Source organism: Aquarana catesbeiana, linkage group LG08, assembly GCF_042186555.1.
Source record: "Aquarana catesbeiana isolate 2022-GZ linkage group LG08, ASM4218655v1, whole genome shotgun sequence".
Classification (NCBI taxonomy): domain Eukaryota; kingdom Metazoa; phylum Chordata; class Amphibia; order Anura; family Ranidae; genus Aquarana; species Aquarana catesbeiana.
Genome location: NC_133331.1, coordinates 228,711,172 through 228,726,438, shown reverse-complemented (window position 1 = coordinate 228,726,438; position 15,267 = coordinate 228,711,172). Strand labels below are relative to the sequence as shown.

Genomic DNA, 15,267 nt, shown 5'->3' with positions numbered 1-15,267 from the left:
TAAAATTGCAAAACTGCAACTATTAACTAATAGGTAAGCACATGACATTAATTAAATGGGGCAAATAGCTAACTTGATAGAACATACTCTTCCTTAGTATATGGATGCAAACGAAAAGGGTTAGTGGAAAGTGTAAAAACAAATGTCAGTACGTTTCAACATCAATCAAGCAAAACTAAAATAAATTGTATGCAAATTCATAAGTGCATTTTAATAAAGTGTTTAATACAAAGTGCCAAGTCCATGCATCTCAATCGCACATGTGCAAAAACAACACACAGCAGGCGTTTCTCCCAGGGACCTCCACCATGGATTGTTCAGTCACTTACCAGATCGAGTTGATCTCTTTTGGAAAAGAGATCAATATGCGCTCAGTGTATGTATGCCTCTAAATATCGAATGCTTTAGTCTGTATCAGCCACCAGACCTACAACCACCACTTGGCATGCAAATGGAAGAAAACAGCAAACAATGGACCTAAACTCAAAATGTTTGCTGCGTTATAATGTTAAATGTGTCTAAGTAGCCTAAAAAAATCTACCTTTTGATGTGAGCTTCTCTTTAAAATAGCAGTGCAATTCTATGCCTATAGCTTTTTGGCGATTTACTACAGTGCTGCTTACTGTTCTCCTTGCTGGAGAGAAAGCTGTACAAAAGGAGCCTGCAGTACATTAATTTTTCTGCTTCATCCATTCTGGGGATCTGCATCTCTTCTGCTTCTCTTTGATTTTTACCATGGGACCACCCGTCATTAGAGAGGTGGCATCTCTGACACGAGGATGCAAAGTCTTGTCTCTATGGAAACGGCTGCAGATAAGCTGCAGGGAGACCACAAGCAATAATGACAGTGAATAATCCTTTGCCTTTTTTTGGAACAGCTTTTTGCAGTTTTTACAGCTGATCTTCAGCTTTAGTTGAAACACTTAGTTTGGGCCTAAACAAACAATTTCTCTCACATAAAGGGGTTTGTAAAGGTTCGTTTTTTTTGTTTTTGTTTTTTAAATAACAAACATATCATACTTACGTCCTCTGTGTAAGGGTTTTTGCAGAGTGGCCCCGATCCTCCTCTTCTGGGGTCCCTCAGCGGCTCTCCTGGCTCCTCCTTTTCTAGAGTACCCCCTCGGAGAGCCGCTTTCAATGGGGGCACTCATGCGGGTACACTCCCGAGTCCTGCTGCTGCGTCCACAGACATCAGGTCTCGGCCCTGCCCCCCAGGGCTCCCGTGTCATGGGATTTGATTGACAGCAGTAGGAGCCAATTGCTCCTGCTGCTATCAATCTATCCAATGCGGACCTGAGACAGCGGCTGGAGCTGCTGTGCTCGCCCGTCGCTGGAACGATTGGGTTCAGGTAAGAAAAAGTGGGGGCCTGGGGGGGATGGGGGGTGAGGTTTTTCATCTTAATGCATAGAATTAATTAAGGTGAAAAATCTCAAGGGTTTACAACCCCTTTAACATGTGCGGTCGCTGGGCGTGCTGAATAAGCTGTATGAAAGCTAAGGCTAAATATAGTTTACAGCACTGTGTTCTGGGTGCAAGATGAGACCTTCCTGTCTCACACACAGAGCAAAAATTTATTTTGGTGTGAGCAGCGCTCAGTTATTCACAAGCAGCTTTGCATTCAATCAATAAATTCAAAGCTTCCTTTGATTGGCTGTGTCAGAGAGGCGGGCTGATGTCGTCACAATATCTGACACAGCCAGTCAGAGGAAGCTTTGTATTAATTGCTAGAATGCAAAGCTGCCAATGAATGGCTGAACGCCACTCAGACTAAAGCGATTTTGTTCCAGGTGTAAGACAGGAAGGTCTTGTCTCACACCCGGAACACAGTGCTATATACTGTGTACTGTATGTAGCCTCAGCTGCATACAGATTATACAGAACACCCAGTGGCTGCACATGTTTGTGAGGGAAATAGTTTGTTCTGGGCCAGCTTGGTCCAAACCATTTATATTGAAACTAAAGCTGGTGATCAAATTTAAATTGTCTTCCTTTTGAACATTAGATTTGTCCAGCTGACAATTAATAACCCAGAAAAGAAAATGCTGCTTTAAACTTTGATGTACACATATACAGGGATATAAAGCATAATATACTGGGATGGGCAGATTTTGGTGCAAGTATTTGGATACAGGACATTTGGAGGCAGTGCACTTTGGATTACTTGGGATAAGTTAGGTGTGATAACGCCATTATTGTTGTGATTGTTAGAATAATCTTTTTAGCTAATATAAGGTGGCACTAAACTCAAGAAACTGAATTATATTTTAGACCTCAGTTGGTAGCGATCTGTGCCCCTTCTAATATTAGTGTTGGACAGTACATCAATAAAAATAAACTCAAAATCTCCACAGCTGCAACTTTCCTGTTGAGGGCAACTATGTTCCCTCTACATGGTTCCAATGTATGTGGAAACAAACACCTTCCTCTGCTTGCTCATGACATGAACTACAGTAATACTGGCTGATGCAACCAGCACCGGCACATAATAAGACACAGAAAATGCCCATATTTAAATTCTCTGCCCACACAGCATCTCCTATCTGAATTCAGTGACAGCTGGAACAGGAAGAGAACTGTTCGAGTCATGATTTCTGACTCATGTTTGATGCTGGTTCTCAGCTTGAAGTAAATGAAAGGCAATACATGCACAGTTGATTTGACAGGTGCTGGGCTTTGTGCTTTTAGCGGAGCCATGCACGTGACTGCAATATACGTGCATTGCTTGCACACACAGACAGGAAATTAAGCCAAAAGGAGCCAGGGTCTTGTGGAGATGAAATTTAAAAGAAAAAAAAAAAAAAGAAAAAGAAAGGTATGTGAATTTGTTGGTCTTGTCATGGGTATAATATTGTATGCTGGATTGAGAATTGAGTTTAACAAGGAGCATTTAGTAATATTTTAATGTTAGGTTAGTGTTAAATGTGGGTTAACGTTAGATATTAGGTTTCCGAATTAGGATTTGTTTTTATATTAGCTTAAAAAAAAAATAAAAATAAAATAAAAGTCAGCAGCTACAAATATCGGACACTTACCGGTCCCACAGTCCAGTGATGCGGGCGTACGAAGCCCCGCTCGTCTCCCCCTCCTCTTTGCGGCGCCGGCATTGTAACTGGGTGCCTGGCTGTGGCTTTACAGCCAGGCACTCACTGCGCATGCACGAGCCAAGACTGGCCGGACAATCATCTGGGACCTGACGTGTCCCAGATGATTGCCGAGAGGGAGAGGTGATCTCCCTTCCAGTGCCGCGGTGCGACAGGAGGAAGTGGGAGCTGGGACCCTCTAAAAAGAGGGTCCCGGCTCCCCCACCAAAAAAATGACATGCCAAATGTGGCATGTCAGGGGGTCACCTCCCTTAAAGCGGAAGTTCCATTTTTGGGTGGAACTCCGCTTTAAGGTTTACTTTTAAGAGAACTCACTAGCAATAGGCATTTGTAACAATCTGAAAAACTTTACCCTTAAAGTATATCTGTGGCCAGGCTATGGACATGCAAATGTTTACATCTTCTTAATAATCCATAAATAAGCTTTAAAAAACAAGTCCGCAATGATCTCTAACTTCCTTTTTAAGAATATGTAAATACTTGAATTTTCTTTGCCTAGTCACAGGTGTACTTCATGGGCCAGGGGTTAAAGAGGATCTTCAGCCTTTTTGGAAAAAAATAAATAAAACTTAGCAGCTACAAATACTGTCGCTGCTGAATGTTAATAAAAGGATCCAGCGCCATCTCCACCCGGGGTGGTTCTTCGCTGGTCTTTGGGTCCCCGATGCTGGCATATTTAGTGAGGGAAACCAAGTGCGACTCCTTGTGGCTTTATAAATCAGCTTAACTGTGCATGCACAGGCAGCACTGCGCTGAGTGAATGCTTCAGCAGGCTTCTGGGACGTGTCCTAGAAGGCTGCAGGCAGGGTGCCAAACTTCCTGTGGAATTGCCGAGGCCAGGAGTCTCTAAACTAAACAAAGGACCAGTTTATTGTCCCCCAAACTTGGGGGGGGAGGTGTCTTGGTGTCAGTGCAAGTAAAGGGTGTCCCCTCTTTGGTATTGGGGGGGGGGGGGGAATAGTGTCCCACCTTTCGTGTCGGTGGGAGGAATGGTGCCCTGTTGTCATAGGCAGGAACCATGCCCCACTGTTACCAACAATGGCCCAAGGGCTGGATAAATGACAGCAAAGGGCTGCGGTTTGAAGACCACTGGCCTAGGCAATCTGACCAGGTACCTACCAAAACTAGGTACCCCCCCCCCCCCAAAAAAAAAAGTTAGAGTAGGGGGAGGAGGACATAAACTGAAACTTCTGTTTTAGGGTGAAGTTTTTAAGCTGTTATTGTATATTGGAACTGAAAAATCTGGTGTAAAATGTTTAACCACTTCAGCTCGGGAAGGTTTACCCCCCTTCATGACCAGGCCATTTTTTGTGAAACAGCACTGCGTTACATTAACTGACAATTGCGCCACCGTGTGAAGCTGTCTTTTTTTTCCTCACAAAATAGAGCTTTCTTTTGGTGTTATTTTATCACCTCTATGGTTCTTATTTTTTGCGCTATATACAAAAAAGACCGACAATTTAAAAAAAAATATATATATATTTTTTACATTCTGCTCTAAAACATTCCCAATAAAAAAAAAAAAAAAAAATGTAAAAAAAAAATCTAAATTTCCTTATCAATTTAGGCTGGTATTCTGGTACATACTTTTGGTAAAGAAAAAATCCCAATACATGTATATTGGTTTGCGCAAAAGTTACAGCGTCTACAAACTATGGTATATTTTTATTTGTTACTAGTAATGGCAGCGATCAGCGACTTATAGTGGGACTGAGATATTGCGGTGACGCTTTTTGGGGACCAGTGACCACTATTACAGTGATCAGTGCTAAAAAAAAAAATGTACGGTCACTGTACTAATGACACTGGCACAGAAGAGGTTAACATCAGGGTTGACCAAAGAGTTAAATGAGTTCCTTTGGGAGTGATTGCTAACTGTGGGGGAGGTGCTTTGACTGGGGGAATGTAAAGATCTGTGTTCCTGCTTAGCAGGAACACAAGATCAGCACATGCCCCTCTCACCAAACAGCGGTTTGCCTTGTTTACATAAGCAGATAGGCGGTCTGCCTTTCTCCTGAACGATCAGCGGGTCCCGGCAGACATCACATCCACGGGACCCGCTGATTGGCTCCCGCTGTGCCCAATCACAGCGGGAGTGGGTTGCCAGCGGCGCGCGTGCCGCAGACCTGGAGCACAGAGCAGCCACCCTGCCGCAGTAAATCTACGGTGGGCGGTCACTAAGCGATTATTGTTCATAGTTATAAGCCAGTCGTTTGGCGTTTGTTACTTTTATTGCTGTTCCTGTACCCATAAATGCAGCACCTAATTGATGACACCAAAACGAACTCATGGATTTACATTTTACCGGCAGATGCTGATGCCTGTAGATTTTAGTTGTTATTTTTAATGGGATCATGATGGGTCATAGGAGGGGGGGCCCCAAGCTCTTGAGCACAGTTGCTAGTAAAGATTTGCATAATAGCGCACCACAAGTTCAAGGGTTCCTGTTGGGTTTCACAAAATATATGAATATACAGGCTACACTATAGATCTCCCTTCAAAATATTCTACCTTATTAGACCTTATAAAAGTGACTATAGCATTCTTGCTAACATCTCACCACCAGTTCAATAAGAAGAGTAATGTGGTACTACATGCCATATTGCTTTTCTCTGCCATAATCTCAAACAAGGAATCGTGCCACTCCAAGATGTGAATGTCCAAAAGTCGAGACGATGGGAAGGAGCGTTTACAGGTGGCGCAGACATTTCGATGCAAGGAGTTGTAATGATGCTCATATGATTCTAGAGTGTCAAAGACCTGAGAGCAACCTGCCGTCTGACACTGAAACTCCGACACCCTGAAATGAAGAAAAACACGAAGGTCAGTTTAGGACATACAGTACATCGTATTTGTAAGGCTTATCAGAAACCTAAATCACAAGTTCTGTCTGGGTATAATTTATTGAAGTTTTATTAATAAAGGAGAACAACTGCATCTATTCAAAAAACTAAAACATTGGCCAAGGGCATCTATGAATAATCCTATGAGGAGGAGAACAAACCAATGGCCAATACTGCTATGTAAATTTTAGATTAGTGGTAACAAACCCAACAGCAAAATATTTATTATATTGCAGCTTACCAAATTTTTAGATGTTTTGTCTGCTTTGGTTTTGTTTTTTTAAAGAGGAACTGCAGTCTGCTCACATAATTTGTAATAAAAACATCTTTGCCATTCTGAAGCTTTCCTTCAACCACTTTGCATATAATTTTATATATATACACTGTGATTCTGTACTTGCCAAAAATGCTGCAGAAATCTCCCACCACCGAGTCTGGCTGCAGCGATTTTAACTGTGGGCAGTCGAAGCTGCTGTCTGTTCTGGATTTACACAGAGGCACGCCTCCAGCGCTGCAGCTCTCATTGGTCCTCTTTCGACTTATCCCCCCTCCTTTCCTGGCAATCTCTCTCTCTCGCTAGAGAGAGAGAGAGAGGCATGTAGTCATAAGCCAAGGCTTTTTACCAGACAAGAAACAGGAAGTGTGCTGTATAAGGTGTTTACTGGCAGAAAAAAAATGAATTTTTGACTTGCCGTAAAATCCATTTCTCTGAGTTCATTGACAGACAACGCTTCCTTATTCAGAACCATAGGGTTATACCGCCCCCTACAGGAGTAGGATACTAGGCAGAAAAAAGACTTGGCTAGGCCTTTGGGCAGTCCTAGGTGGTATACACCCCCCTCTCTGCTACAGGCCTTCAGTTTTGTAACAAGCAGTATCAGAAGCATTAAAACTCCATAGAGGGGTGGGTGCTGTGTCTGTCAATGAACTCAGAGAAATAGATTTTACGGCAAGTCAAAAATCCCATTTTCCCTTTCGTTCATTGAGAGACACAGCGCTTCCTTATTCAGAACCATAGGGACGTCCCAAAGCAGTGCCAAACATGAGGGGTGGGGCAGCCAACAAATAACAGGCCAACCAGATAACTGGAGCTCAACAAGAACAACTGGAGACAAACCTGAACAGCAAGAAACCCCCTCAAGAGTGACAGATCCCCTAGACCGCAGCTTGTAGAACCTTGTGACCAAATGAGGCATCCGCAGATGCCAGCACATCCACTTTGTAAAGTTTTGTGAAAGTGTGCGCCGACGACCAGGTGGCCGCCTTGCAAAACTTGCGTCACCGACACCTGATGACGGAAGGCCCAGGAGGCACTCAGCTCCCGAGTAGAGTGCGCCTTCAGCGGGAAGGGAGGAACCTGACCCCTGATAGAATAGGCCTGAGTTACCGTCTGTCTGATCCATCTAGAAATGGTCGCAGAGGAAGCAGACAGCACCTTTTTTGGCCCGTCCATGATCACGAACAGGGAGTTTGACCTTTGAAAGGACTCAGTGGCAGCCAAATACACCCTGATCGCCCGGACCACATCCAGCGCGCGGAAGGCAAATTCCTTTGGATGTTGCGGCCTGGGACACAGGGAAGGCAACACAATGTCCTCATTCAAATGGAAATCAGAAACAACCTTTGGAAACAACGAAGGACGAAGAACCATCTTGTCTTTGTGAATCACCAGGTAGGGCGTATGACATGATAACGCCACCAATTCCAACACCCTGCGAGCAGGGGAATTTCTCAAATATTCTCAAAAGGAGGCTTCTGTAGAACCGAAAGCACCAGATTCAGTTCCCACGGTGGCAAAGGGGATCGCACTGGTGGAGTCACGTCGAACCCCCTGAATGAAGGTACGCACCAGGGAATGCGAAGCCAGTGGACGTTGAAAGAAAACCGCCAAAGCCGACACCTGGCCCTTGATAGTACTCAAGGCCAAATTCTTTTCAACGCCCCCTTGAAGAAAGATCAAAGCCACCAAAAAGGAATATGGGTGAACACCTACTGACTCGCACCATGAAATTTTCCACGTCTGATGATATAGCTTCCTGGAAGTAGACTTCTTAGCTTTGAGTAGGGTCTGAATCACCGACGTAGGTAAGCTTCTATTTTTCAGCACCTGGCTTTCAACAGCCAGGCCGTTAAAGCCAGCAACGGTAAAGCAGGGTGGAAGATTGGCCCTTGGGATAGCAGATCCTCTCTGAGAGGCAGCCGCCAGGGGGCTTCTGCGACCAGAACTGACGAGGCCAGTCCGGGGCCACTAGAATGACCGGAATTTCTTCAGCCTTGATCCTGTGTAACAGCCACGGTAGAAGCTTGAGAGAAGGAAAGGCATAGATCAGACGATACTGGCCCCACTGGGCCACCAGAGCATCCATGGCGTCTGCCAGAGGATCCCGAGATCTGGCCACAAACCGCTGCACCTTTCTGTTGATCCGGGATGCCAACAGATCTACCTCTGGAGTGCCCCAGCGCAGGCATATCTGTTGAAACATGTCCTGATGAAGGGACCACTCCCCTTGGTCCAACACCTGTCGACTGAGGTAATCCGCCTGCCAGTTGTCCACCCCTGGAACGTGGACAGTGGAGATGGCCGGGATGGAACGCTCTGCACACCGGAGAATACAGGCTACTTCCAGGCCCGCTAACACACTCCTTGTTCCTCCCTGGTGGTTGACATAAGCCACCGCCATGGCACTGTCCAACTGGATCTGTACCGGGAGTCCCTGAAGCCGATCCGTCCAATGATCCAGATAGGAGTCTGATCGCCCGGAGTTCCAAGATGTTGATAGGTAGCCTGGATTCCTCCAGCGACCATGAGCAGAACTCAGGCCCAGGACTCCTCCCCACCCGGACAGACTGGCATCGGTGGTGACCACTGTCCAGTACAGAGGGAGAAAGTATTTTCCCTGCTGAAGAACGAAGCCACCAGATCAGGGACCCCTTGGTTTCATGGCTCAGCCGAATCTGATCGTCCAGAGATCCTGGACATTTGTCTCATTTTAAACAGGATCTCTTTTTGCAGGGGTCTTGTACGGAACTGAGCAAACTGGACCGACTCAAAAGTAGATACCATCAGGCCCAGCACATGCATGCAAGTCCGCAGGGAGACCCACCTGCTGGACAGCAGTAAGCGAGTCACCACCTGTAACTTCTGGAGTTTGTCCAGCAGAAGGAACACTCTGAGTCAGACGCAGATAATCCAATTTCTGAGCTGGAATCAGCGCAGACTTCTGGTAGTTTATCAGCCACCCAAAATCTGCCAGAATGTGAATAGCGATCTCCACGTCGCCCCTCAGGGTAGCAGGGGAAACTGCTCGCAGAAGAAGGTCACCCAGAACAGCAATTCCCCGCCGGCGCAGCAAATGCCAGAACCAGGGCCAACACTTTTGTGAAGACCTGAGGAGCGGAGAGACCAAAAGGCCACAAACTGATAATGCTCCTCTCCCACAGCAAAGTGGAGTAATCGCTTGTGTCGTGCACAAATCGGAATGTGCAGGTAGTCATCCTTGATGTGAACCTGCAATAGTGAACATAGTGCGGCTCAGAGATTCTGTCTTCCTGTCAGATGGATCTTTAAAAGCTGGAGAGTCTTCAACCGGAATCATGGTAGGTTTGTTCAATCGAGGAAACCAGGGGATCCACCACGGGTGGAGTCGCCCACTTCTTGAGAAGATTCTCCTTAAAGGGATAACGCACAGCAAATCGCTTTGGGACCGCAAAGGGACATTGTGGACGTTCCCATTCTTTATAGACAAACTTGTCAAAATAGGAGGGAGAAGGAAACACTTGCCGAGCGAGACCGGCATCTCCACCGGATCCTCCATTTTTAAAGTTTCCCGCACAGATGCAATCAGTGCCTCCACCAGCGCCTTCTCGTGCGCAGCCACTGAAGCAGAGGAATCATCCTCGCTGTCCAAAAAATCCAGGAGCACGGCTGCAGACCTCGCAGGGTGGGCCCTGTCCACGGCAGCTAAATCAGATTCAGGATCTGACGAGAGGATGAAGCAGGGGAAGGTGGGGGACGCTTCTTGCTAGTCTTCCGCCCAAGAGCCACCTTCACCCAGGACACAAAGGACTCCAGGACTGCCGTCAGTGTGTCAACGGATGGCTGGGACCCAGAGGGACCTGCAGCCTCTGAGAGGGGGTCAGGTGGGGAAACATGCTTCTGAGACTCCATAGGGGGAAGAAGGGGCCCCACACACCAAGAGTGACCACTGCTATGGGACACCCCCCGCGCTGGTAGTGGCACTGGATCACTAGGACACCCCACAGCCTGCAGCAGAGAAAATAAGGGACCCCACCAGATTCACCACCCCATCAGCGTAGCTCTTGCTGACTCAGATGTAGTCCCGCACACAAGTGGCGTCCGAGGGAGAAGATAACCCATGAGTCACTACCGGGGTAAAAGGAGGAGCTCCCGCCTGCTAAAAACACCATCCTAGGCTAGACAGCAATGGCCGCCGCTGCCTGAGCACAGTATCCAACATATCATGGCCTCCGGACTACATAAACATGGCTGCCGGCCATAGAAAGGCAGCAGGCACTAGGGGAAAAGACAATGGCTATGGCAAAAGGGCAGTCGACCTGCGCTCACGAGGCTACCAAGGACTTAGGAGGAATCCCTGTAGCCCACCAAGAAAGCTATCCGAAGAAGAGGGGGATGCGGGCATCAGACCCCCGGGGGCGCCCAGTGCCTCTCCCCCCCGGTAAGCACAGTACCTGGCAATGAGCACCCCCTGCCAACCAGTACTCTACACTATCCCCCAGGATCAACCACAGCACCACACTACCCCATATGGGGGGGGGGCTACCAGGGTACCTCCAGCGACCATCCACCCCAAGGAGAGAGGGTGCAGGGGACAGAGGGGAACTCGCAAGGCCAACCCAGGGAGGGGCCCGCTTCCGCCACAAACCCACCAAGGGGAGAGGGGGGATATGTACTCACCATACCAGGAACCGGACGGGTACCGCTCCAGACAGAACCTCCTCACCACTGAAGTTTGTCTGTCGGCCATGAGGGATGCTGTAACTCGGACCGAAACCCGGTTGTAAGCAACCTTGCAAGACGTTTAACTCACAGGGCCAGGCCCCGTCCAGTGGGGCTGTATCGCACCCGACCTAGCACGTAGCTGCGGTCTGCACACGCTCACTGGCCAGACTAGGGAGATCACTGGATCAAGTGTCCAGCCCGTCGCACAGACCGGCAGTTGATTGTGGGTCTCACTGGAAAAAAAAATAAAAAAATCCAGGAAAAAAGAAAAAGCAACAAACAAAAAATAAAAATTGCCAGGACTAGAGATCCCAGCAGGGAACTAGGTCCTTATTCCTGACTAGGCAGAAAAAAAACTGAAGGCCTATAGCAGAGAGGGGGGTGTATAGCACCTCAGACTGCCCATAGGCGTAGCCAAGTCTTTTTTCTGCCTAGTGTCCTACTCCTGTAGGGGGCGGTATAACCCTATGGTTCTGAACAAGGAAGCGCTGTCTCTGTTAATGAACGAAAGAGAAAAAATATTTTACTATCCAAAGTTAAACAACAAGGGCAGAAGATTTAATAGACTGAATTAGGGATCGACCAATATAATTTTTTCAGTGCTGATACGATACCGATATTTCGGCCACCTCTCAGGCCGATAGCTGATATTTTCTGCTGATATTCTGTACATTTTTTTTAATCACTGTTATTGCTGTCATAAGAAATGTAAACATCCCTTGTGACAGTAATAGGCAGTGGCAGGTACTCTTTATGGAGGGATCAGGGGTCTATAAGACCCTAAACCCCTCCTCTGCATTTAAAAAGTATTAAAAACGTCAAGACCGGCGTTTTTGAATACTTTCTATTTTGTGTTGTTATTACAATAAAGCCGACCGTCCGCTCCAAAGTACGGGTACAGCTGCATGCATCAACCTAGTAAAACCCCTTGAAGTAATATCAGGTACGTTTGTGACTGATACTTGCAAAAAAGTGAATATCGGCCACCGATAATCGCTCGATCCCTAGACTGAAGGTCCGCTAAGTTATACTCTGCAAAGTTCACCTTCAGTGAGGAGAGCTCTGAGAACTGATTGGAGGGAAGAGACACACCCCCTTCACACAGCACACAGGAACAGAGCTGAGGCTGTCAATCTGCTGGAGCTCCCTCCCCTTGTCACCATTTTTCTCTTGGTGTCAAGAAAACTTGTCAGAAGTGATTCATGCTGATAGCAAAGAAATGAAGCAGCAGACAGAAATGACACTTAGGGGTTTATTTACTAAAACTAGAGAGTGCAAAATTAGTCACATTTCTGTATAGAAAACCAATCAGCTTCTAACCTCAGCTTGTTCAAATAAGCTTTTATAGAAGCGGATTGGTTTCTATGCAGAATTGTGACTAATTTTGCACTATCTAGCTTTAGTAAATAAACCCCTTGGTGCTTTTAATTGAGACAAGTACACATAGAGAGATATGCTATGTTAATATTTCATGTCTGAGGTTTACAGCCACTTTAATATAAATAAGGCAGACATACACTTGGCGTGGCTAACCATTTCATGTAAAAACTCAAGTTGTTCAAGTTGTCTGCTTGCCGTACTGATCCAAAGGCATCATCATTTTGTATTAATCACCATGAAGAAGTATGGAGCTCTGACCTCACCCTTGCTTTCTAATCTGCGTGTTCAATCTGGATAATGAACTCAAAGTAGTGAAGAAGCTAAAGGACAGCTAAGCAACCAGTACAGTATTTTTATAAGTAGGTCAGCAATAGCAGCTTCCATATGTCTTTCGGTATAGGCTTCCTTTAAAGAAAATGAACTTTTGTATTTATTTTATTGGAATAACTTTGAAAGAAAAGGAAAAAGAAAATACAGCAGTATTAAACTTTAAAAGAAAATGTAATATATTGCAGCTTATCATTAGATGTGGTAGCTGCATTCATTTGCCTTTTTAAGCTTTTTCCACCTGATGATCCAGCCAGTAATACCCTTCCTGTCTTAGGCTAGGCTCACACTAATGCGTGGGCTACTGTGCCTACAGAAAACGCAGGGAATAGGTTCCTGCTCCTTTTCCAAAATTGCAGCCACACAGAAACCCAATAGTGCTCTGCGGTTCCCAAAATGCGCTCTGTAGGGGTACCATTAAGAATTAATGGTACCACCCCCCCTCAGAAAGGGCAGAAAGGGTGGGCACTACATATACCTCTGTAGACAATACACCCTTCAATGACCTAACCACCCAATGCCAGATCTACGGCTTCCCATCTCTACTGAGCAATGAATAAAAACATACAAAATAACGATAAGACAGACATATACAAAACATATGGAATACTCTCTGAATAAAAGAACTTTCTACATACTTGGCCTTTTTCTCTACTTCTCCAATTCCCGTCAATACATCTTCCAGGTATAAGTGGCGATAAACATCCCCATCCTATAAAGTAAAGGGAGAATTCAATTCATTACATTTCTAGGAACTTTCAGAGATGAACTTCAAATCAGATCTAAACACAGGAATAAAAATGTAAATATATTGCAGCATAGATGTGGTGGCTGCATTCATTTTCTTGTTTCAAGTTTGTATTCCTTTATTTTCACCTGATGATCCTTCCAATAACACAGTTCCTATCGTGGCAATGCTTACTCGCCATGCTGTATCTATAGAGATGCAGCATTGTCACCCAAGGACAGGAAGTATGTTAGGATTACAGAAGATGAAGTTTGTGAAGGACAAGGACTGTTGAAATAAAGGTTTAGATGCATGTTGAGAAGGGGGGGGGGGGGGGTTCTGTAGTTCAGCAATGGGCACTCAGGCAGGGCTGACAACACTGAGTGTGATTTCTGTACAGCAGGGGGGTGAGGCAACCATAAAAAGAGGTGATCTACTTGAACAACATGGGAGAGGTCAAAGATCACCGGGCATGATGTCACTCAGCGTCACCTCCTCACATCTGATTTAAACCTCTAATTGCCGGACTACCGTGTCACAATCCCCTGCATTGCATGGAAATCATGGGTTTTAAATCTAGTGGTGAGGAGGCAACATATCGCCTCCTAAAACACACTCGGATCGCTTTTCAGAGGAGCAACAGTGCCTGCTGCACTTGTGAATGAGCCCTTAGTTGCATTCGACAGCAGCTCATTCACACATAAAGTTGTGGGGTGGTAAAACCCTGAGGTTGAGTCAGGGAGTCATGGTTTTACTGCCCCAATCACTAACCCCTTTAGCTGCTGAGGCAGCAGCCAAAGGAGTGCACATGCCACAGCAGGCATTAAGCCCCCTATTGCTTTTGGTGGGTGCTACCGCCTGCCAATCGCAACCCATTCAAGTAAATGGGACCACTCTGCAAGTGCCCTGCAACTGCAAGCTTCTGCGGGATCCAAGGGCTTAAAGCAAGTGGTGAGGAAGCAACACAATGCTGCACGCTTTAACCTCTTGTTTGCTGTACTCACTTGCAGAGAGGCCTCATTCACTTGAATGGGTCATGCTTGGCAGGTGCTACACCCACCAACCATGACAGGGCGTATAACTCTTACTGCGACATATATACCCCCCTGGCCACTGCAGCTAAAGGGGGTGCAGTTGGGGCAGGGGTGATAAAAATACATCTTAACTATCGGATTTTACTGCCCCCCAAACTGCAAAATATAAATGATCCCTTACTGTTCTGAGCCCGATATAAGGCGGCTTTCACACTCCGCAGGTGCAGCGCATATGCAACTTTCTTGGATTAGCTATGCTTTGCCATAGACTTCTATTATATCCTGCTGATGTGGTGCATTATCTGAAAGCACACCAAAACGCCTGCATTCAGAAAGTGCATCAAACCCACAGAATGTAATAGAAGTCTATGGCTAAGCTCAGCAAACCTGTAGGAAAGCTGCAGGTACACTACACCCGTGGTGTGGGCAAACCTCAGCACATCGGTGTGAAAGCAGACCTATACTATTATGCCCAGTGTATTGCTTCACATTGACCTGAAGATCTCTTTCCTGCCGCTGGCACCACTCTGGAGACGGTACCCGGGATAAGAGGTGGAGTGCAGTTGGTATTACTCCGCATGGAACAGAAGCGGCATTGGATGATGCTCCTCTTGCTCCCTACTACAGCTCTAACTTTACAAATAGTCCCTCTACATTGCACTTTGCTTGATGCTGTGGAATGGAGGGTCAGCGAGCCCAGACCGAGATCTACCAATCACCTGTCTGCAATATACAGGCTGCTGACCCCCGCTGTACAGCATTGTCAGCCTTATGGCAGACAAGAGTGCACTGGATTTATGGCAGGATCCACTGGGAGTTTTTTTTTTTCCTTATATAATATTAACAGAATAATAATAATGGGTATTTCTGATG

General features: G+C 46.1%; 1 protein-coding gene across 1 annotated transcript in view; it reads right to left on the bottom strand.

Moving 5' to 3' along the window:
• Nucleotides 1-15,267, bottom strand: part of ZNF511 (zinc finger protein 511) — a 36,459-nt gene that overhangs the window by 20,759 nt on the left and 433 nt on the right. Inside the window, exons 2-3 of the mRNA XM_073596923.1 lie at nt 13,272-13,345; nt 5,701-5,902 (exon numbers count right to left, since the gene is read on the bottom strand). Coding sequence (XP_073453024.1) covers nt 5,701-5,902; nt 13,272-13,345 — 276 coding nt within the window. The remainder of the gene's footprint in view (nt 1-5,700; nt 5,903-13,271; nt 13,346-15,267) is intronic.